Below are 25,003 nucleotides of genomic sequence, written 5' to 3'. Positions count from 1 at the left end.
AGAGGAAGAACGCTACTTAGAGATTATGTGTTAGCTACATCAAAGGGGGGCATTTGTTGGTAGTGAGAAAACTAAATTATTTAGATTCTATATTGATCAGTTGACATCATCCTTTTGAACTTTCTGATCTTGTTCTAAATACTTTTGGCAGAAAGACTTTGGATGGACTAGGGAACTACGACCAAGCTCAATGGTTTGGAAATTAGTTTGTCATAAATAAAAATTCATCCGAGCTTAAGAAATGTATGAGCTTCCAAGTCAGATGTAAAATGTAAAGAGACAGTCATGTTGATGTGTATACGTAGTAATAAAAAAAATCCAAACTACCTGGTGACTTGTGGTTCCACAGACCAAACCAGGATATTTGGAAAGGAGAAGCAGGTGCACAGGGTTTGATGTGAAGCTATGGCAAAGTTAAAGATGTTGAATTTAATTTTGGAAATGTTGGATTTTAAGTGTACATACAAAAAGCTAAGTCTTAAAGAATTTAACATAGGATTGAATTGCAGACAAAAAGATAGAGCGGATGATATAAATTTTGTGGTCAGAAACATAGAATGAACTCCTAGAAGGGGATAAGCACATCAAATAATGAACATAGATAGAGAGGTTGGAGGTTAATGAGAGGATAATGTAGGGTTTGGATTATAGGGTAGACACAGGAAACAGGAAGAAGAGAGCAGTATCTGGTGGTAGAGAAACAGGGGAGAGAAATGTCATGACCTGGGCAGGAAAGAGTTTTAAGCATAAAGCAATGGTCAACAGTGTCAACTATCACCATGAGGTCAAAGAATGGAGAACAGAAAACTATCTTTTGGGTATTTAGGGATAGATCACTGGTAATACGTGATGGGATGACAGGACACTGATTTTAATTGTAGCAAGTGAAAGATGGAAGATAAATTACAGAAAGGAAAGGTTTGAAAGCAGGTCAGGACAGAAGGCAGGGATGATCTATTCTAGGAATGGGGTTCCCAAGAAAAAGGTCAATATGATAGACAGGATAAGCAGTAGGTGGGCTAAACTGAACTGTATTTAAAAAACGGGAGTAGAAATTTCCTGGGTTATTTTGATAAACAAGGCAAATATTACTTTAGAAAATGAAATTTTTGCAAAAATGAACTTTAGAGTCACTTTAATTAATTGTATTTGTTTGACATTTTATTTATTTAATTTTCATCATATATATTACCATTAATAAATGATGCTTATATGAAATGTGTAAGAAATGAAGTATTTAATTGGGAATGCTAATATAAAAAGAATTTTGCATACCTCTACATTTCCCTGCTGTCTGCTTCCTTAGCCAGATGTATACATGGATCAGATAAGTATTTGTTTTTATTTCATTAGTTTCATTGGTTTCCTGCTTACAAGGATAATAAATACTTATTGAAAAAATGTCACCCAGCACAGAAAGGTTTAAAGAATAATTTTTTTAAATCCCAGGAAATGATTCTATTCAGAGATAACCAATATCATTATTTGGTAAGTCCCCTTCCAAATCTCTTTCTATGCATAGATACATAGTTGATATTTTACATTAATGAGATCATACTGCAAATGTGGCTTTGTATCTGCTTTTCTGCATCTAACAATATGTCGTGGATATTTTCTATTTCCATGAATATGGAGTTATGGCATCCTCTTTCAATGGCAGTCATTGTATAAAAGAACCATAATTGATTTAAGCCATCTCTTACTGCCAGACTTTAGACTTTTTCGATTTTTCTGTTTTAAACAGCACTGTAGTGCACATTCCTGTGGGTACATTTTTGTGCACTTGTCCAGTTAATTGTCTTCTCTTTAAATAATATTCTGGAAATAGGGTTGTGGATCAAGGCTATGCATTTTTTATATTGTGACGCATATTTACATATTACCTAATACCCAATAGAAAGGCTGTAGCAAGTATACTTCTGCCAATAACACATACCAGCACCCAGAAAGTTGTTTTAAGTGTCTTACTATTATTTTTCATCTTAATTCAGGCCTGTTTTCCATTCTTATAAAATAAGAAGGCTGAAATATTGCAGAGATTCTTAAACTTTTAAGCATTTTAGGATTATTTGAGAATTTTTGAAAGTTGTTTAACCTCCGGGAAAAAAAAACATAGGCAAAACCAGAAATTTTTACTTACTATTTGTGAGAATACACAGATTCTTTGGAGTTAAATCGTAGACTCTTTAGGAACCCTACTCCATGAATCCAGGTGAAGAATTCCTTAATTACATGATTTTAAAGTTGCTTTTTCCTTTTAACCCTAACAAACACACACGTTTCACAGATACATCACACAGTCATGTGCACATAGAATTTAAACATTTATTTGGAAAAAAAGTGACATCTGCTTGATATAGAGCCTAGTCTTATTATGACCTATGAAATAACTTCAGTGTGCATAGTTACTGGAATGAAGTTTTTCCTCTTTATTTCAGGTTCGTCAATGGCGAGCCCACCAAGAAGAGGTAGCAAGACTGGAAATGGAAATTTCTGCCAGAAGAAGAGAAAAGGAAGAGGAGAAAGAGAAACTGTGGAAGAAGAAGGAATTGTTGCAAAGAGCAGAGAAGAAAAAAAAAGTAAAAAATCTATTGTCAATATGAATGTGTGAATGAATGCTTAATGGCCTGATTGAGCTTTTTGGTCTTGGTGTTTGGCATGAAATTCTCATAAGCAGTTCTGAGAACATTCATAAAGATCTAGTGGAATGTTTTATCTAATGAAAAGTTTATTTGAGCTTCAAAGATTTGTTGACATGGAGGAGAACCCACTTTGTTGATTTGTGTGAGCACAGGTACCTGTGATTAGGAGAGGTGCTGTAGGTTAAAAAAAAAAAAAAAAAGACAAGGTTGTGACAGTTGTTAAATCCTGTAATAAATAGGGACGTGGCAAAAAATGGGAGGGTGCTGTGCTGGGATAGTGTCTTGGTTGATGGCAATGTGGTAAATAATTGCCAAAAACATCCTTGTTGGTAGAATATATTATACTAGAGACAGTGCGATTCATGGAAAGTCAAAATGCCCTTTAGAGTTTACTTCTTGCCTGTTTATTAGATGGTTTTGTTTTTCATTTACTAACACAAATTCATCATTCCTCTTTTGAGTAAACATTTGTTGCACAATCTTAAAACTATACACTGAAAGAAGTGATTGTTGATAATCCATGGAAGATAGAATACACTTAAGGGTTGTTTTGTTTTAAATATATATATGAGATACTTATTTAGGCATTTATGTTTTTTCCCACCACAAAAATTATGAAATTTGCCATAAAAATATTTTTGTTAGACATTTAATCAGATATATGAACCATTTTTTAAATGGAGTGGCTAAACTCTGTAGAAATAATTCACAAAAAGTCAATTAATTTGTGATCAGCAGAGTAAAAGGAAATGTCTTTAACCTATACACCTGTTTTGACTTGATCTATATGGTGTAAAAAAAATCTTTTCTTTGGAAAAGCTGCTTACAGTGCTAAGAATGATTAATTAATTCATGGTCATTGGTGGACAAACTTTTCATTTTTGTGAACATGGTTGACGTTTTGCACTATGTGACCAACTAAGTCAAAGAAGCTCATGCCTAGAGGTTGTTCCAAGTTGAATATGTAGGGGTAAAGGAACTATGTATTTTAAAGCTATAAGCCAGTTTTTCCACATTTTATTGTACTTCAGTTGTCATTGTTATTGATTTGTTTTGTGACTTTAAATCAGCAAAATGGTGTAGAGGCAGCATTGTGGAAAACAACATACATAGAAGTTATATGATCATTTGACAAAGTCAGCTGCTAAGAAGATATACTTCACAGTGCTTATTTTAATTCAAAAAGGAATTTGATTTCTGCTTCTAAGGAAGTAAATAGGGTGGTTTTATCAAGTCCCTATCAAGAGAGTTGATGATTAAAGGGAATAATTACATGTACCTCCAAAACTCATAAATATTGATCACGTTTCAAATAATGTAAGTGAGCTATATATCTCTGGAATAGGGGAACTTACCAATTATTTACTGTTATGAAAGTACAGTATGTGAAAAGCATATCCCTCTACTTGGGCCCTCGAAGCATTTCTTCACTGTGACTTAGCGTGACCACAAAAAGTATTATATTTGTAGGCACTTGTTTACATGCGGTGTCAACTTAAATGTCATATGAAGAGATTTGGAAACAGTTTCATTTACTGGGGGTTTACAAAGACAGGTAAAGCCATACAAATTAAATAACTCAAGTATTGAGAATGGGAGTCGGTACGATTAATTGTGCCAATTAAGTTTGGGTTGAGGAACTGGCATGGCTACACAGGAGAGGATGGAGGGACATCACTAGTTTGTAAGATTTCTGGAAGTGAGAGAAAGGCATTTAAAAGATGAGAGAGAGAGAGCTTCCTGAGCCTGCAGATGGGGCTGACAATTGCCTCATAAACACTGTAACAAAAACTGAGCAGAGTAATGGAAGGAAGAATTAAGCTATTTTAATGGCTGAGGCACCCAAAGCGCTAACCTAAATGCAGCTTAAAACAAGGACACTTAGGCCTGAAAAGATTAAGGCTGAGGAGAATTTCAGTATCATTAGTTGTGTGTGTAAATTAAATATCCTCTCCTCATCTTAGAATGCAAGATGTGATCTATACCTATGAGCATTAAAGTAGTACATGTTGAAAAAACATGAAAACCTCCATGCCTAGAATGCATTTTTGTCCCTGGTTGCATTTTGCTAAGCTTCATGCAGGGTGTTACATGTATAAAGTGTCCTGTACTTTATAATAAAACATATTATAAGAAGTGCCCTATCAAATTTGTTGTCCTATTTATATAGAGTATAGAGGACATTACAATGTTTTGGGAAACTAAGCCAAATTTGTGGTCAAACCCTAGCAATTGCGTAGGACCAAGGCATATGACTTATTTTATTTTTAAAATACTTTTTCATTTATAAAATATATTTTTTAAATAGAGATTGATATGATATAGACATTAGTACACATTGGCTAGCATTAAAATGTTAACATTTTTCATTTTGTTTCAGATTTTTAAAATTTAAATAAAGGAGAGAATATTACAGATAAAGTTGAAATCCTCTTTTGAGAACTTCCTCAGTACCATTTCCCTTCTTTCCTCCCCAGAGACAATCATGATCAGGAATTTTACTTCTATCTTTCCAGGCCATATATAGATTTTAAGATATTTTGACATATAATTTGTGACTTTAATTTTTTCATGAACACTATCATGCTATGTCATTCTGCAGTGTTTTAAAAATATGTCTGTGTTTCAGGGGGTGGGGGACAAGGGGAGGGAGAGCATTAGGACAAATACCTAATGCATGCAGGGCTTAAAACCTAGATGATGGGTTGATGGGTGCAGCAAACCACCATGGCACATGTATACCTATGTAACAAACCTGCATGTTCTGCACGTGTATCCCAGAACTTAAAGTAAAATAAAAATATAAATATACCTGTGTTAGTAATACACATAGACCTAATTCACTCTTTTTTTTTTTGAGACGGAGTCTCGCTCTGTCGCCCAGGCTGGAGTGCAATGGCGTGATCTTGGCCCACTGCAACTTCTGCCTCCAGGGTTCAAGTGATTCTCTTGCCTCAGCCTCCTGAGTAGCTGGGATTACAGGTGCCCGCCACTATACCTGGCTAATTTTTGTATTTTTAGTAGAGACGGGATTCACTATGTTGGTCAGGCTGGTCTCAAACTCCGGACCTCAGATGATCCGCCCGCCTCAGCCTCCCAAAGTGCTGGGATTACAGGTGTGAGCTACCATGCCCGGCCTTTTAATTGCTACATAGTGTTCCGTAGTAGAAGTGAGCTAGCATTTATCCATTCTCTTTGGTGGCTGACATTTAAGTTTCCAAAGTTTTGTTCGTATAGGCTGTGCTGCAGTAGCCAGCTTGTACTGATGCGTGTGTTCAGGCTTTCACTAGAGTGTACCTAGAAGGAGAATAACTGTGTTGTAGATTCATATACTTTCAACTTTATAAGATTTTGGGGGGTGGTTTATAAGATACTACAACTTTGCTTTTTTACTTTTGTCAATTTGATAAATTTTAAAAGTATCTTATAAATATTTTAATTTGTATTTCCATGATCATTTGTGAGGCTGAAAATCTTTCATGTTTACTGGAGAGTTTTCTTTCTCTGTAACTCACTTATTCATACTTTTAAAATCCATTTTTTAAATTAATATGTAAAAGCTCTTTATAAATTCTAGATACTATTTCTTTTTGTAGTTATATGGGTTGCATGTATTTTCACCCGTTGGTCATTTGCCTTTTAATTTTGCCTGCAGTATCTATATTGCCATGGAAATTTAAAACGCTCAAGTAATCAAGGTTATTAAACTGTTTCTTATGAATTATGCTTCTCTTCATGAACTGTGACCTGGTAGCAAGAGCATCTCTACAGGTGGCTCTTACATGTGTCTCTGTTGAAGGTCATATGCATTTTACCCTTTGGCCTGGGAACAATTTTCGTATCAGTTTCTAGACTTGGGACACTATGCCGTGAGCCTAGAGTGCATCAGATTTAGGGCTAGTGCACAGCACTGGTCTGGGGTTCTGCACTTGACCCTTTTCTTCTCTGGTCTCCCTGGAACTTTTGCAGAGAGTGATTATGGTGTATCTAGTCCCTATTTTGTATCTGGACAAGTCCTATGTGACTTTGTGCTATTTTTAAGTAGCTTGATTCCAGCTCCCGTGAGCACAGGTCCCATGACAAATGTTAAAGGCCTGGCCACCAGCTATGCAGACCTATACTGGGTCCCAGTTTTCCTCAAGTCCTTTGGCTTCAGCTCTCTCTGACTGCTCTGACTTTAGGTTCCATGTTTATTTTTGGCACTGGGGCAGTGTGTGTGCGTGTATGTGTGTGTGTAGTTGTGTTATAGTTTGTCCAGCATTTCTATGTGTTTGAGGTAGGAAAGGAGATTTCCATGTCAACTCAGAGATACTGACCAGAAGTTCTAGCTGTCTTTACATATACTCACCACAAACCTAGATTATCTTTGTTTTAACTATTTTACTGTTGGAGATACATTTTGGTTCTTCAGCGTTTAACAGCAGCTTGGCAGAAAATTACACCAGCAGCTCCCTGCTGTCATGAGAGGTGTTGCTTTGGTAGCTGGTGCTGTTTTCCCCCCATCTGCTGTCTCATCTACCTGGCTTTCCCTTCTCCTAAGAGACTGGCAGTAGAGGCAGAGAAACTGTGCCATGTGCAAAACTCCACCATACAATTTCTGAACAAGAGGTAATCTTCCTCCTAATTCTTCTTTCCAGCAATTTGTCTGTTATGACCAATTTACTGGAATAATATTTTGGTTTGTATTCGATGCTAATTTTACCCTTGCAGTTGCCCAGCTCCTTAAATCACTTTTTCTTCTATGCTTTAAAACTCAAGTTGAATATAATAGTTACAGTTTTCATAGTTTTAAGACTCAAAGAAAGTTTTGATTCCTAAGTTGTTAGATGATATTGATGTTTTTCAGGAGCATCTCTCTATTTCTGAAATTGTTGTCATGATAAAATCAAAAGATAACACCTCTCTATAAATGATCCCTGGGAGCTATTGTAAGAAACAAAATTTCCATGCTAGATGGACCTTATATAATATTGGTTCCCATACCACCCTTTCTCTAGATGTGGCTCTTTGTGTAGCTTAAATCACAGAAAAATTTCTCTGCATTATTGAGGTTTAGGAGATGTTGTTGCTGCATGCTGCCTAGTTTAGAGTTCCACAGAATCCATTACAAGGATGGTTCTAGCCTCACTTCCAAAATGGAGATTTTAGCAAGACTCACATAAAAAGAAGACATATCTCTCCCCTCGTCTAGCGTTTCAAAATTCTCTCTAATTTTGCCAACTCCTAATCTGCACACCAGACACTTTGTGCAATTGAGGAGTGGGGAGCATTTTCAAGGATATCAGGATACCTCTGCTGTGACCTTCAGCCTTACCTTAGAGATCTTTCTGGGGAGGGATCTGCCACTTTGTGAATTCTTAGCTTCTTGTAACATCATACCAATAAATACCAAAAGACATGGCTTTGGTAGAACATTGGCACTTGGGTGTTCCCCCACGCCCTCAGGGGATCTCATAATACCCAAATTACATGTTTCCTGCAGAGAACCAAGAAGAGGAGAAATAGTCTAAAACAAAAACCAGTAGACTGTCATAAACAGAATGCAGGTTAAAGGACTGTAACCATTCTTATTTCAGAAGACTCCAGAAGCTCTTGAACAGGAGAGAATTCAGAGTACCTCACCACTTCGGATCTGAACCATTCTCCCAGTGTGGGAATTTGTAGGTTCTTATCAGGGCAATGAATCATGACATTATAAAATCTGTTCTCCAGCATCTTTTATTCTAATAGTATACTGATCTAAAGAGCTAAGAGTAAAAAAAATGGTGAGCACAGAAGAATGATTTTTTAAAAAATTCCCAGGCTTTAAACTCTGCTTTTTCAGGATTGTTGAATTTAAAGGGGTCAATGAATAACACCAAAAGAAGTAGGCTTCTAAGGTGGGCTATAGGATCCCCTACCCACCCTCCAGATGTGCCCTGTATAATCACCCAGACCATAAATACTGTGGATTTTACTCCCACAATTGGGTCAGATTATATGGCACAGAAGACCTTAAAATTATCTGAGTGGTCCTGACCTAATCACATGAGCCCTTTAAAGGCAGAGTGATCGCAGACTGGGGTGGTCAGAGATTTGAAACATGAGAAGGATGTGACCACCATTGATGGATAAAAGACTGAGGGAGTCACATGGCAAGGAATGTGGTGGCCTCAAGGAGCTGAGGGTGGCCCGGGCTGATGGCCAGCAAGGAAATGGGACCTATAGCCTACAGGCCCATAGCCATAAAGAACTGGACTTTTATGAATGGGATTGGAAGCAGATTTTTTCTCCAGGTGAGAACTCAGTTTTGTCAATACCTTGATTTCAGCCTGGTGATACCATAAGCAGAGAGCCCAACCACACCATGCTAGACTTCTGGTTTACAGAATTCTGAGCTAGCAAGTGAGTGTTGTTTTAAGCTGCTAAATTTGAGGCAATTTTTATACAACAACGATTTTAAAAAAATGAATACAGATTTTAGTATCTGGAAGTGAAATGCTGCCACAACAAATACCTAAAAATGCAGAAGTGGCTTTGGAATTCATAAGTGGGAAGAGGCTGGAAGAATTTTGAGGATATCATCTTGAGGATGATAGGAAAATGCTAGAATACCTTGAATCAACTGTTAGTAGAAATATGGATGTTAACAACGTGACTGGTGAGGGCTGAGGAGGAAGTAATGAATGTATTATTGGAAACTGGAAAAAGGAGGATGGATCACTGTTAATGTGGTGACAGAAAGCCTAGGGCAGTCATGTCCTGCAGTTAGATGGAAAACAAATTAACCAGAAATGAACTTCCTAGTTGATGAACTAAGGTATAAAAAAAAATGTTGAAGGTGCCACCTGGATTCTTTCTGCTGCTTATAGTAAAAAGAAAAGAGATAAATAGAGGGAAGAAATTTAAGTGAAAAGGATCAAGACTTGATGCTTTGGGGACTTCTTGACCTATCTAGATTGGAAAAGATCTTAGAGTTAACAAATTACTGCCAACAGTATGGCATGAAGAACAGACTGAGGTGTGAATATACAGTCCTTTGTTTTAGTCTTGAAAAGATCAAAAGGTCAGAGTATTTAGTCATATAAAAGACCCTTCTGGGAGATCAACGGTGCTTCTCATGGATCTTTTCAAACTAGCAGGCCTCCAGGAAGCTTAAGAGTGGTATCCCTCAGCCATCTCGGCAGGAGACCGAGAGAGACAAGATTATTTCAAAAAGATTGTGGTATAGCTTTTGTCTGATGTAGTGAATTCCCAAAAAATCCACAGAGGTCCTGCTGCTTTCTTGGGAAAATTTTATTAGAAACACTGCCAGCTTGGACTGAAAGGGACAGAGAGAGTATGATGTGAAAATAGGCTAATAGTCCCCCAAAATTTGATTATAGTGATGGGAGGCAGGCTGATAAAACGACTCAAATGCAAGGGCCTACTACCATTCAAGAAGAAGGACGAATGACCCTTGAACCAAGAGGGCAGAATTTAATAGCCCAGGTATTAGAGACTGTGGCTGGCCCCTGTGGCCCCTTGCATTTTTTTGATACTTCCATCATTGAACAAACCCCCCTCTCTAGGCTCAGAAAGAGCTGTGACTATCCAGATCCTCCTGTAAAAGCACAGGCTACTTACTGCAAGGCAGAGAAGGGGGAAAGTGCCGCCTGAAGACAGATGGCATTTTAAGAGAGAGACAGGGCTGAGCTGAACTTGTTCAGTCATTTCTCCCACATTTGCCAATCAGAATGACAGGCCATACTGTGAACCCTCCTGGGGAGAGGAAGTTCCCAGCTATGTGAGGAGTGGAAGATGAGCATTCCCCCTAAGAAGAGTATAGGGTAGCTTCCATATCCCCTGGTACATCCATGGTGCTGAAATGATAGTTCACTAAAGGTTCAATAGAAGGAGAGCAGTCCAAAGACACCTTTATTCAACTATATGTTGGCCTTAAACCTATAACTAAATGGTTCACTAACAACCTCATTAAGACCTGAGCCAAGAAGTTCCTAGATATGGAGGTATTGGAGCTGATCTAAGAGGATGTATTTACCAGAATAAAGATGAAGAAGAGCCATGGTGGAAGGAGAGAAACAAAAAAAAAAAAACTACAGAGTGGGTAGCAGATGTGGAAGGCCATGAATTCAGTGAGCCCACTGGAAGTGGGGAATGGCTCAGGGTGGTATTGAGCATGGGGCTTTTTGCATTCCCTCAGACCTGAGCTGGAGTTCCAGCACTGCCACTTCTTAACTGTGGGGCTTGAGGGAAATTACTTTCTCTCCATTTCAGTGTTTGTGTCCGTGTGCTATTTGCATTTGTATGATAAGAAAATGCATGTGAAGCAGTTTGCATGTGGCTGGCACTTAGAAAGGCCTCAGTAAATGATGTTCTAATTGTTACTTTTATTATTGTTACCCCAGTGGAATGGTAGAGCAGAAGTCAGTTAGAAAAATCATGAGAACCAAATAGAAAAGGTAGAAACGAGATAAAGATAATAATAATGAGAGGCAGTGGTTTTAATGCTGATTCAGAAACTAATGTCATGAATACAGTTCTTTTTCTCTTTGCCTGGTTACTCTTTACCTGGTAACAGAATGTCTCTAGAATGGCAGAACTATACCAACACTAGTGACTGTGGAATCCATTGAAAGGTCAAGTAAGAAGAAATGTTCTAATTACAGCATAGGGCATGCAGAAATAGTTATCCACTTTAAACCAAAGAATCTTTGACTCATTAGTAAGTACATCCTATGGTTCTAAGTGGCAATCATCAACAAAATGTACTGATTAGCACCTAAATAGTTCAAACAAATAAAACATATACTAACTTCATAAGTTTCATGACTTGCTGACCTTATTGTAAACTATACACATAAGTCTTCTAATCTGTGTTTTATTTTGAAATCCCAAAGTCACCTTTCAGAAAATACTATGGCTCAACATATTTCATTTACTGTTATATTGAGTGTTGGTACGAATGTCCTCCAGCACATAGTACTGTGTGGCATTTGCCTCCTTTCCAACAGCCTCCCCACCCTTTAACATAGGTTAATGGTATCAACTTCTAGTAAGATACATTCACAATAAGATTGTGTATAATTCCAAAGGGGGCATTAAGGGTCCAAACAAAATGATCATTCATTCATTTGCTTGTTCAATAAGTACATACCAAGTGCCTTTATTGTGACATGTATTATACCCAGTCCTCCATTCTCCATACCTCATGCAATTATAAGAGATCATCCACTGAAGAAATTGCCCCCTTTCTCGTCTCTGTTTAAAGGGAGGTGTTTACCTGCTCTGCCACAAAATGATATACAATTCTTAGGTCAATGGGAGCTCTTATTAATAATACAGAAGGATGTCTTTTAGCTTCAGACTTTATAAGCACAGCAAAAAGAGTTAATAGAGAAAAACTAAAAATATAAAATGAAATGAACTATATACAGTTTGTTACTGGTTAAATTAAGCATGCCCATATATAGCAAATTAAATACATTTGTGCATATACATACATACATATATGCATATGCAAATATATGTATATGCATGTGTACACACACATGTAGAGTGTGACTTTGAGATTTACTTCCTGCTTTCTCAGGGAGTATCAACAAAGCCTTAACCTAACCTAAAGTAACATTAACCTAAGTTGGGGCGGTTAGGAGAGTGCCTTTGTTCTCATCCATGCCTAGACCTCCTTTTATTTCCTGTTCCAGTATCATCAAACTGTAATTTGGGCATCTGTCTTCACACTCACCCATGCTGGTCTGACTGCTTCCTAGTGTGAATACTCTTATGCTAACAGAAGTTATTAGTTTTGCTGTAGCTAATCAAAGTTCAGGCCTTAGAGTATAGACTTTTTGCCCTAACTGACTCCAGTAGGGTTTATTAACTCTCTTTCTATTAATTTACCTGTTTCCATTGAGGCCTTTAATTGTTGCAGGCATGTGTGTACTGTAGGAACTGCAGGATATGGGACTGTCCTCTGCAGTTTTCTTTGATTGCCTGTGACTGAATGCCTTTCATCTCCATCGAATGCTCTGCTGTTGAGGAGGGAGAGTGATACAGATCTCAGGGCTTCAGGTGGTGGGAAAATCAGAGTGCTGCCTGGAAGCCAGCACATAGCAGAGAGGTCCCTGTGAGATGGTACCTGCTGATCCTGGCCCAGGTCATCCATTTCTTCCAGGTCTTTTTCCCTCATGACTCTCCTTGTTAACCTTGTGTAACAGAGAGGCTGATACTTCTTTTAAAGAGGTGTGTGTGTGTGTGTGTGTGTGTGTGTGTGTGTGTGTGTGAGAGAGAGAGAGAGAAAGAGAGAGAAAGAGAGAGTGATCTAACTGGATCCCAGTTAGACAAACATGACTTAAACTGTAAATATTGTCAGTTTATATAATATGTTACTAGGGCCACCTGAAATGTGAACACAAATAAAAATCCCATGGCAGGACTCAATAGTACAGTGTCATTCAGATGATCTAAAGTTGGCTTATAGCACTCTTTTTACATGTTTGTAAACCTGAGAATATGGAGTATAAGAACTCTCATAGACTTCTTAGACGCTGGAAACATGTCTTTGAACCACTCTGAACACCAGCTTGGGCTTGGCTCTAACATCCATCCACCGAGATCTCTCACAGCAAGCATCCTCACTGCAAAAGAACTTGCTGCCAGTAGAGCTGAAGTGTCCCTACTTGGCTGAGGGCCACTCTGATTAACTGCTTCCTACCCTCCCTTTTGTGATTCTTTCAATTAATAACTCCTAGACATGTGATCTTGCAAAGTTTAAGGGAGTATTTTTTATTTAGTTATTAGTCTTTTTCTTTGGGAATCTGATGGAGTACTGCAAACATGGGAACTAAAGAAAAAAAAAAAACCTAATTGGTAAATTAACTATAAGGATAATATAATGGTCAAAAGGAGACGATAGCATATGTTTTTTTGTAGACAAGACTCCCAAGTAAACTGGGATTCAGACCTTATTTTCTGAAGATTTAATATTGGTTCTTTTAGTATTATTGTATGTGTGAAGAAATTAAGTAGAATAGGAGGTTTAATTATGCAGAAGAAATAAACTAGGGATCATCTAATTTTTAAATGTTCATAATGTTCCTTGTTTTGTTATTAAAACTTAGAAATAAACATTATTTTATTAAATTAACTTATTAATTTAAATCAACCTTATTAATTTAAATTAACTTTAAATTAACTTAACCTTCTAACATGAGACTGAGCACATGGTCAACTCTTGGTACAGTATATAAGTCAATAGGTAACAGAAAAGTTGTGGTGGTAACCCACAGATGGTAGAATGGTAATCCAAGAAGCTCACTTTTCTGGTTTCAGCTGTCTTGTAAAAATAAAAACTTCCACTAGAGCATCTTTTTAAAAGGTAGAAAAGCTGATGGAATCTTTCTACCCTCTGTCAGGACATAGTTTTAAGAAAAAGCCAGGGGTGGGTGGGGAGGGAGAGAGAGAGAGAGAGAAAGCCTGGATAATCAGGAGCCAGATGTATTTGTTTTTCTGGAAAAGATTTCCCATTAGACAGTTTTAGAGAAAGAATCTTGAATTTAACTCCAGGTATAAATTTTTGACTGTACTTTCTGGCTAGGTCTTGATTATTCATAGGGATTTGATTTAATTAACAGATACCTAAACAGTACTTGCTATGTGCAAGGCAGTATTCCATGTTCATTTAATCTTCTTAACAGCCCTAAGGGGTAGATACTTATATGATCCTCATTTCATAAATGAAGAAACTGAGGCACATAGGGGTTATGTAATTTCCCCGAAGTCACATGAACATTAAGTGTGCAGTAAGGATTTGAACCTGAGTGGTCTGACTGGTCTGATTTTAGACACTGTGCTATGCTCCCCATCAGCATGATTGCTGTGTGCTGTTAACTTTGTGATTAATTAATTTTGAGAAATCTCAGTTTCAAACTATTTACTTTCGGGTCACTTTAATGGCTTTGGTCCTGTCCTGGTTTACTCAGAACTATTCAATGGCTAGGTAATTGATAATCTTAAAACTCTTTATTAGTACCTGCCTGCTTTCTAGTAGAATTTCTTGTGTGTTCTAAAAGTTCACACTGCTTACTATGTCTGTCTCCCTACTCTTCTTAAAATTCTTTCAAGATTCTTCCCTCTGAGATAATGAATTATGATGTCTAAACACTTACAGGACACCAGACCATTATGATATGATCATAGTTGAAGTATCAAGACATGTTTTATGGAACAGATAAAAAATACCTTCTTCATCGCCTCCTCAGTGCCATTCTTTTGTTAAGCAGACTGAAGAAAATGTAATGATTTTGGTGTGATTTCTTTTCCTACTGACATCATATTTCACAAGAAGAGAATTTCCACAGGTTTCCAATATGACATCTGCCCACCTCTCAGAATCTGTACCCCTTGCCTCCCCTTACCTCTTTTTACAGTGCATGACGTGTCATGCTCCTGTCTAAGGCTAGTCCCTCCATTTGTGCGTGGAATCCTGTCCCCTTTCTCCTGCTCAAGTTTATCCCAATTTCTCTCCCACCACCATCCCCCTTTTTCTAGCTCTTTCCAGGTACCCTAAAAATACACCATTATGACCTTCATCTATAAACTACCCTCCCTTGATCCCACATGCCCTCTTCAGAAAATCTCATCATTCCCTGGCCTATACACAGTGTCTCCAGCGTCTCTCCTACCATTCCCTCTTGAACCATTTTGTCCCTCTGCTCCAGCAATGTCGCACTTGCCAACATCATTGCTTACCTCCGTATTTCAGTGATCAATTCTTTGTCTTCACCTTACTTGAATTATTATGATGGAATTCATCACTGCCTCCTCCTTGGAAAACTTGATTCCCTTGGCCTCTAGGAAGCCATTCTTTCTTTGTTCCTCTGTCTTACTGGTATCTTCCTCTCAGTAAACTCCTCACCATTCCATCTTCTAAGCTTTGGAGTCTCCTGGGGTGGCAGGGTGGGGGTCAGTCCTCTCAGTATGTGTACTCTCTAATGATCTCAGCCAATCCCTATGACTTCGTATACCATTTATTTCCTAATACCAATTCATACCTTTGGCCTGGACTTTTCTTTTGAACTCCAAACTCACATGTGTTAACTCCTCAAATCTAATATTCCCAAACTGTATTCTTGCTTTTGTCTCCAAAATACTCTTTCCCTAGTTTTTCTTTTTTCAGTAAATGGAAATCTGGTCTGCTAGCACTCAGGCCGAAAGGCTTGGTATCCTCTCTGACTTCTGTTTCCGCCCTTATACCCTTACCTGTTGGCACGGATAGAAGGCTGTATCTTTAAAATATAATTAGGACTATTATAATAGCTTCCTAATCTCCTAATTAATCTGTCCCCTCCCTTTCCGTTTCCACTCTGCCTCTCCAATCAGTTTCCCACACAGTAGGCAGACCGATCATTCTAAAACTCACTTTAGATCATGTCACTGCTCTGCAGAAAACACATCAATGACTTCCCATTCTACTCAGAATAGAATCTAGACGTCTAGAAGGGACATACAGGGCCCTGTGTGATCTACCTCTCTGCTCTGCTCCGATACTTCTTAAATCTCATATCCTACTCCTCTTCCCATCGTTGAGCTCCAGCCCAAGCAACCTACTTCCTACTCCATGAACAGTCGAGCATATGTCCTCTCAGCCTTTTGCTCAGGTTTGGAACACTGCTCTCCCAGATGTCTGCATGACTCACTCCTGCACAGCATTCAGGGTCCTGCACAAATGTCATCTTAGAAAGAAAGTCCTTGATGGCCCAACAAAAATGGCATCCTCTTTCTCTGTCACTATCTATTTATCCTGCTTCATTTTTTCCTTAGCACTTGTCACTCCCAACATCTATTTATTGACTATCTTCACTTCCACTTCTAGAATGTAAGCCCCATGAGAAAAGAGAATTTGTCTAGTTTCTTTATTGCTTTAGCCCCAGTGCTGGCACAGGGCACTCAAAATTAGTGATTGAATAAATGAACTCAATGAATGAAAAGTATATCACTCTCCTTTGATGTTATGGTGTAGAGGAAAGCATGCCAAGCTGAGAGGTCTTAACAAGAGCGGCGACCTTAGCAAGTTATGTAGGGTCTGTGGGTTTTGCCTTCTTAGTTGTAAAATCAGGTGTTTTGATTAAATGATTGCAAAAATCACCTTGGTTCTAAGTCATGACTGAATGACTCAGGTTTGATTACTTTTCACTTTTCACTCTCTCTGACACTTCAGGTTTTGAAATACAACATCCTTAGTCTATATACTCCCTTCTTGGATGAATAGTGAAAAGAGAGAAATTAAACAGGATTACAGACAAATTCATTTCAGCCATATCAACATATGACGTGATCATTATGCAATATTTCAATGCCCATACTGAAAACAAACCTTCCTCCTAAAGAAGACATGACAGTTATTTTTTAATCCACCTGGCATTTCAATTAAGGGGGAGATAACTAATGTGTTTACCCAAGAATACTTTCTTGGCTCATCATGTTATAAGGACATGGGACTGCATCACAGCAGAAAATAGCTTACTGCCAATTGAGTGGGAAGCTTTGCTATGGGAAAATGCTCACATAAGTGACCAAAGTAAACATCACCTAAAAGAGATTAGTGTTATTTATTTATGCATATAGACATCATCTACTTCCAAACAATTTATAATCAAAGGCATTAATACTTTAGTGCTGGATATCTTCTCCCTGAGTCGTATCACTCTCCATTCTGCTCTGTAGCACAGTTTTCACACATGGCTTCCTTGCCCTCTGGCTTTTGGTTTGGTTCAGCCAAAGTGGAACATGGGAGATCAAGGTGAGGGAGAGGTGTAGGGTTTGGATAGTTGTTTCTGCAGCTCCTTGCCCTGCAGGGTTGTACTGACCAGTTGTGTCCTTCACCAAAGATCTCAGCTCCCGTCAGGGGTCCTCCTCACCCAGCACTGTATGAGCCCTTGTGGTTGCCCTGCATTCCCACCCTCCTTTGTCGGTTGTCCACTTATTACATTCTTCTTAACTTATCCTAATTTTCAGTGTGCCATCTGTTTCCTATTAGGAATCATTAAAATAGAAAGTCAGTAAAGGAACAAAAGATGAGAAATTAAGGGAATGGGAATATCATTATGTCAGCAAACAAGACTAAAGAAGGGTGTTGTAATTGAACATGGTTAAAGTTAAAGGGAAACATATAGCTCTTATTTGCTAATAATAGAGAACACACCAGCAGATCAGGAGCTGGCAGCATGTATTGGGAGGAGGAGTACAACCCACTCAATGGATAGCATTTTCAGTAGAAATTTTACGAGAGCCTAAGTCAATCCTCTTATGAGATTGTACCAGCCTTTATAAGACCTGTGGCATAAAATTAAATCATGATTCTTTGAAACTTTTCTACAGAAAATGAAACTGCTGCCACATGCAAGGTGATTAAAAAAATGTTATATAGGAATATATATAGGATTCTTGTCATTTGACCTGATACAGGAATAGAATTTGGAAACTTCAGGAATGAATAATAGTTATGCCCCTTACATGCTCCTCCCAAATGTTAATTTCCTTGGCCAGACTTCATAAAAACTGGCCATAATATACTTACACATAATAGACACAATATACTTTTGTAGTTATTACTATTATTATTTTTAACTTTTATTTAAAGTTTAGGGGCACATGTGCAGGTTTGTTACGTAGGTAAACTTGTGTCATGGGGGTTTGTTGTACAGATTATTATATCACCCAGGTATTAAGCCTAGTACCCATTAGTTATTTTCCTCATCCTTTCTTTCCTCCACCCTCCACCCTCTGGAAGGCCCCATTGTGTAATTATAAAGTATTTTATGTCCATTGTAGATAATTTGGAAAATGCAAGCAGGCATACAAAATACAATAAAAATCACCCAAAATCCTAAACCACTGCCAAAAGAAAATTAACAGTGTCTTTACACTCTTTTTTCTACATATCCAAGGACTTTAACTTAACTAGAATCACACTATATATGTTATTTTTAACCAGATTTTTTTCTTATTGACCAACATTTTGCATATTTTCCCCTTTTTCTCCTGCCGCATAATTTTTAGTGGTTGCATAGTGTTACATCAGAATAGTGCATTTTGCAAATCTTGCAACTTGGGATCGTTACATTGTTTCCAATTTTTCACCCTTTTAAGGTTGTGATGAACATTCCTGTATATAAATCTTTGCATAGATTCCTGCCTGTTAATTCTTAAAAGTTTATTTCTTAATTCTTAAGATTTTTACTAGTTATTTTCTTATTTTTATTTTTTAAAATTTATTCTTCAGAAAAAGTATGACAATTTATCCTCCTACCAGAGGTAAATGAGCTTGTTTATCACCTTGGAGATTGGTTGCTAAAATGTTCAAGTTTAGGGCACTGATAAGTAGCTGAAACACGAACAGTTTTAATTGCAGACTGAAAGGAGATCCATTAAGTTCAAATAACCAGGCAGGATGGTTGCCAAATTGACTTTCTATTTTGAAAATGAAGGATTAACTCTGGTTTCTTACTCAAGTAGAGAGTTTTTCCATGTTTGCATAATAAATGCCCTGGAAGGTAATTCTTTTGAAGCCAATTTTTTTTTTTTTTTGAGATGGAGTCTCGCTCTGTTGCCCAGGCCGTAGTGCAATGGCATAATCTCGGCCCGCTACAACCTTTGTTTCCCAGGTTCAAGTGATTCTCCTGCCTCCGCCTCCCAAGTATCTGGGATATTAGGCACGCGCCACCATGCCCAGCTAATTTTTGTATTTTTAGTAGAGACGGGGTTTCACCATGTTGGCCAGGATGGTCTCTGTCTCTTGACCTCGTGCTCCACCCACCTCGGCCTCCCAAAGTGCTGAGATTACAGGCGTGAGCCACTGCACCCAACCTGAAGCCAATTTTTTATTCAGAAACTTAAGCCAGTCCCAGGTTGAAGCACACAGAGATCTCTATACCATCAAACTACAGAAGAGGTAATGTTGGCTGAAAGGTTTTGAGAGTAGGAATGACTAAGTATAGAATACCTTTAATCTGGCTTCCATGAGCAATTTGACCTAGAGACGTACCAGGTCCCCATTCTCTGTTGGGATTAAATGCACCTCCAAACCCCTGCATGAACTGGCTAAATGAACTGGCTCACTGTTTGAAAAGTTGCCTATCCAGATGTTTTTGGATTCATATGAGCTGATATAAGAAAAGTATTTGGGGCAATGCTATCTTTCTATATTCTTTTTCACTGGATCAGTTTAGCAAATGTATACCTTGTATCTCTCATCTGAAAGGTGCAATACTAGATACAAATAAACATGATAGTATAAGGCATGCTCCTTACCATTCAGAAGTTCACACAAAGTTGTAAAAACTATGTGGCAAAATATAGATAATTGTAAAATTGATCATATAGAAAGAGGAGTCATACTTCAATTGGTGGTGATTTTAGGGGGTACAGGGACCATCATTGATCTAAATGAAGTACATGGGAAAAAATTATAGTAAAAAAAGAATGCTTTTCTATTAAGACATCCTGTTATGTTTTTACATATAACAATGCTATGTTATATGTAAAACATACTTTTTGTGTGGAGTTGCGTATTCCAGGCCAAAAGTAGAAAGGGGATCTTTTTAAATAATTGATACATAGTGATTGTACAAATTTCTGGGGTACCTGGGATATTTGATACATGCATAAAACATGTAACAATCAAGTCAGGGTAATTGGGATATCCATTACCTCAAACATGTATCATTTCTTTATGTTGGAAACATTCCGAATATTCTCTTCTAGCTATTTTGAAATATACAATGAATTGTGATTAACTATAGTCATCCTACTGGTGCTATTGAACACTAGAATTTATTCCTTCTACTTAACTGTAGTTTTATATGCATGAAACAACTTCTCTTTATCCCCTGCCGCTTACCCTTCCCAGCCTCTAATAACCACCATTCTACTCTCTACCTTAAAAATAGGATGCAAGGAACTATCTAATTAGAATCTAGAAAATGGAATAAAAATGTGCTTTATCTTCATGGCTTATGGGGACTGGAACTGGATGCTTTGAACTTCATATCTTTTATGAGTCTGGTTAAGTGTTATGACTTCCTTCTGACTGAGTCACAGGTCAGAGATACTGACCTGACAACAATGTACAGAAGTCTATTTGTTCAAAGATTCAACATCACGCAAGCGTGAAATAAGAGACAAACTATTTGCTACTCTAATCCTTTTGTCCTAACTTTCTGCTTCCTATGTGTAAATAAGAAATTCTCATTTCATGTTGAATTTAATGGTTGTATAATATTGGTCCAAGAATTTTTTAAGTTAAACTTTGAGATACTCTAATATTATAAATGTTCTGTTTACAAGTGTAGTTTTTAATAGGAAAAAAATCTGAAAGATTACAAAAGTAAGGTAGGATATAAAAATGATCTTAGACTGAAAAATAGCATGACATTATTTGGGCTCCAAAATCTATATGGTGAATAGTTTCTACAGTTTTTATTTCTACAGTATTTATTATACTTTTACTGGCTTAACTTTATTAAAATGAACAAAATGTGGGACTGTGAAAATAAACCTCTTGCATTCAATACAAATCAGAAGTATAATAATAAGAGGAGATGGGGATAATGAGTGCTTGTTTTGTTTTTCTGTAAACCTCATGTGGAAGTAAAGAGACAAGCTATAAATTCAACTCTTATCATATGCTGACTTTCTGATTCTTCTGTCATTGAAACATTATAAGAATCCTTCAAAAAGTCTAACAATCAGTGCATTTAAAATCTCTGTCTCAACAAATGTCCCAAAGGACTAGTTAAATACCCTTAGTCTTGACTTCAGTTTGAGGCTTGCAAAGCTAATAATTCTTGATACATAAATTGTAGGATGAATTAATTGATGAAAAGTGAATGGAACTGTCCTTAGGGAGGTACTTAGTTTGGCCTTTACCATCCTGAAAAGAAAACTGCTGGCCCGGTTCCCATGTACAACTTTGTTATTCTTGGACCAGAGACCAGAAGAAACTTCCAGTCACCTAAGAGTGATCAATGATACCCTCTTATGCGTTAGACATGACACAATGTACTAAGGATACAAAGACAAATAATGCAGATTAACATGGGAAATGCTGTGCTAAGAATACACAAATAATGCCTTAGAAGGTACACCTAGCTGTATCTGGAGGAGAGGGAGAGGTAGAAAGGCTGAGAAGGCAATGCTAAAACTGAGTCTTTAAAGGATGGATAGGAAGGATTTACCAAGCAATAAGGCAAGGCAGAACTTTCCAGGCATGTACTAAATGCCCAAATATATTGGTAAAGATCCAGGGCCAGAACCTCATGAAAGAAGTCCAGGAATGCAGGTAGTCAAAGAAAGGAGGGTCATAAACTATAAGCTATTGGTGTGCCATGGATGGAGCTACTGTTTTTCTAGAGGGCTCAGGAGAAGATTCGAGGACGTGGCATTTGTTCTCATCTTATAGATAAAGTAAGTTTGACAGGTGGAAGAGGGAAATTAAGTCATTCTAGTAGAGAAAGCTGTGCAGAAAAGCAAATAAGCATGGGAGTGCGTAACCACGTTCTCTTTCCTGTTTACATCCTCATCCTGGAGACCTCATCCAGTCCTCTGGTGTCAAATACTGTTTATGTGGCTATCTCCTTAATTTAGGTCTCCAGCACTGAGTTCTCCCCTAAGCCACCCATCTGTGCCTTCAGATGTTCGTCTGGCCCCTCCAACTTAGAGGTCTCATGGGCTTGTCAAGTGTTATATGTTCAAAACTGAGCTCCCAATTTTCTTCCTTTTCCAAGCTTGTTATTCTCCCAATCTTCTATCTCAGTTACTAGTATCACCTTTCAACCAGCTGTTCAAGCAAAAACCTAGGAATTGTCCTTGATTAGTCTTTCCTCCAATCTTCACATGGAATCTCTCAATGAGCCCTCTTGGAATCTTTCAATGAGCCCTCTGATTCTACTCAAAAGCACATCTCAGATCTGAACACTTGAATCCATCTCCTGAGTCCAGGGACGAGCGCTGCCTTTTCCTTCTAACTGGTCTCCCTGTTGTTCCTTAGCTTCTCTACTACCCATGCTCCACTTCATATCCAGAGCTCTCTTTTTAAAATGTAAGTCAGATCATGCTACTATTTGCTTTAGTCTCCTCAATGGCTTTTCCTTGTTTCTAGAATTAAATCCTGGCCAAATCATCTAACCCCCATGCAGCTCTCCAATCTCGCTTCTAGTCTTAACCTATGCCACCTGCTCCAGCTCCCTGGCCTCTTCCCAGCTCTCAACATATGTGAGGTCTTCCCCATCCAATGCTGTTGCACCCTCTTCCCAATGTACTTCCCTCCATCTCTTCCCATGGGTGTTTCACTCTCATCTACCAGGTTTTCAAACAAATGTCTTGTCATCCAGATGTCCTATTTAAGACATTTAAAAGATACCTTCTACTAATTCTACTCAAATTTTTCTAAACCATCACTCTACGTATCCCCTTCTTAGAGGTTAATACAGCATGTGATATTCCATTCATTCATTCATTTACTATCTGTCTCCCTTTCTAGAAAGTCTCAGTTCCACAAGACAGAGGCTTTATTTCTTTTTAAGTACCAGTTATCATGTGCTCAATAAATACTTGTTGAACAAATGAATGTCAAAGTCCCAAAGTCAATAATGGTTTAATACTATAGGTAAGGGTTAACAGAATCAAATACACAGAGACATCAAGTAAAATCATGATTGAAAAGGATATTTGACCTGATCCTGTGGAACTCACCAGTGAGAGCAGTGACTCTGGAGTGCAGTACAGAGGTAGGAATACCGTAGGTGAGGAGTGAAATAGAAGATGTGCACATGGGAAAAAGCGAGTTGCTAAGATGCCTGGCGAAAGAGGAACAATGAAAGGTATGCTGCTACAATCTTTGGGTTCTAAAGAATTTCTAAATTATTGGAATGGGATAAAATTATGTTTAATTCCATGTGAGAAGGAAGCAGCAAAGAGCAAGAAGCTGAAGGTACAGGGGAGAGGAGGGGACAGATGAGGAGGGAGGCTACGAAGAAGGTGGAATTGGGAATGGGATCTGCAGCCCAGGTGAGGCATTAGTCTTGAACAGGAGGAAAAATACCTCTTCTTCTGATGGGCTGAACAATAAGAAAGATATCTTGTAGAGCTTCTGTTTGCTCTGATGAAAGTGAGGAAATAGCAGCAGGTATGGAGCTGAACATAGTGAGCAGGTTTTAGAATATCACTATGAGAAATTGAGAGGCATTGTCCAGGAATTCATAAATGGAATGCTTATTGTCATTGAAGATTCAACTGAAACCATAAATTTAGTACTAGTTCCTACAATTATGTCATCAATCAAATGGTTATTAAGTACATGCTATGTTTTAGACACTTTAGCTGAATGTCTCACAATTGTTGCAGCCTAGTGGGACAGAAGAAAAGTATATTAATTAGCAAAGCCTTGTGATGAGAGCTGCACTAGGGAAATAGCATTATATAACTGGAGCCCAGAGGATGATTGGAAGTGGGTAGGGCAGGTTCTGGTCACAGAGTCTATTGCTTATTCAAGATTACCCAGTTGGAACTGTTTTCAATGATAATAGAATTCTGGAGGAAGAGGAAGTTCCCTAGAATGGAGGAAGTCATAGAATTATGAGAATAACAGGTTGGAAGGGCAGTCAGACAGATGGTGAAGTTGATTAGGAAGGTTGGAAGGGCATTCAGACAGGCTGAAGTTGCCTGTATTTGAGAAGGCTGTGACTGAAGTATCTGAATTCTTTTTTTTTTTCTTTTTTTTCTTGCATTTTCTTTTTGTTGTTGTTGTTATTATACTTTAAGTTTTAGGGTACATGTGCACAACGTGCAGGTTAGTTACATATGTATACATGTGCCATGTTGGTGTGCTGCACCCAGTAACTCATCATTTAACATTAGGTATATCTCCAAATGCTATCCCTCCCCCCTCCCCCCACCCCACAACAGGCCCCAGTGTGTGATGTTCCCCTTTCTGTGTCCATGTGTTCTCATTGTTCAATTCCCACCTATGAGTAAGAACATGTGCTGTTTGGTTTTTTGTCCTTGTGATAGATTGCTGAGAATGATGGTTTCCAGCTTCATCCATGTCCCTACAAAGGACATGAACTCATCATTTTTTATGGCCGCATAGTATTCCATGGTGTATATGTGCCACATTATCTTAATCCAGTCTATCATTGTTGGACATTTGGGTTGGTTCCAAGTCTTTGCTATTGTGAATAGTGGTGCAATAAACATACGTATCCATGTGTCTTTATAGCAGCATGATTTATAATCCTTTGGGTATATACCCAGCAATGGGATGGCTGGGTCAAATGGTATTTCTAGTTCTAGATCCCTGAGGAATCGCCACACTGACTTCC

General features: G+C 38.0%; 1 protein-coding gene and 1 long non-coding RNA gene across 8 annotated transcripts in view; one reads left to right on the top strand and one right to left on the bottom strand.

Annotated features, from left to right (window-relative positions):
* Positions 1-25,003, top strand: part of CCDC148 (coiled-coil domain containing 148) — a 463,587-nt gene that overhangs the window by 211,170 nt on the left and 227,414 nt on the right. For 4 of the 7 annotated variants that reach the window (XM_055108604.2, XM_055108601.3, XM_055108600.2 and 1 more), the window contains 2 exons: positions 1,450-1,488; positions 2,439-2,579. In XM_055108604.2, coding sequence (XP_054964579.1) covers positions 1,450-1,488; positions 2,439-2,579 — 180 coding nt within the window. The remainder of the gene's footprint in view (positions 1-1,449; positions 1,489-2,438; positions 2,580-25,003) is intronic. The other 3 variants (XM_008958127.6, XM_003832701.7, XM_055108605.2) reach the window with 1 other exon arrangement.
* LOC130541282 (uncharacterized) overlaps positions 17,215-25,003 on the bottom strand; it is a 71,089-nt gene continuing 63,300 nt past the window's right edge. The window contains exon 5 of the long non-coding RNA XR_008955321.1: positions 17,215-17,654. This is a non-coding gene — a long non-coding RNA (uncharacterized LOC130541282). The remainder of the gene's footprint in view (positions 17,655-25,003) is intronic.

This window comes from Pan paniscus, chromosome 13 (genome assembly GCF_029289425.2).
Source record: "Pan paniscus chromosome 13, NHGRI_mPanPan1-v2.0_pri, whole genome shotgun sequence".
NCBI lineage: Eukaryota > Metazoa > Chordata > Mammalia > Primates > Hominidae > Pan > Pan paniscus.
This window is presented reverse-complemented; position numbering and strand designations above follow the sequence as displayed.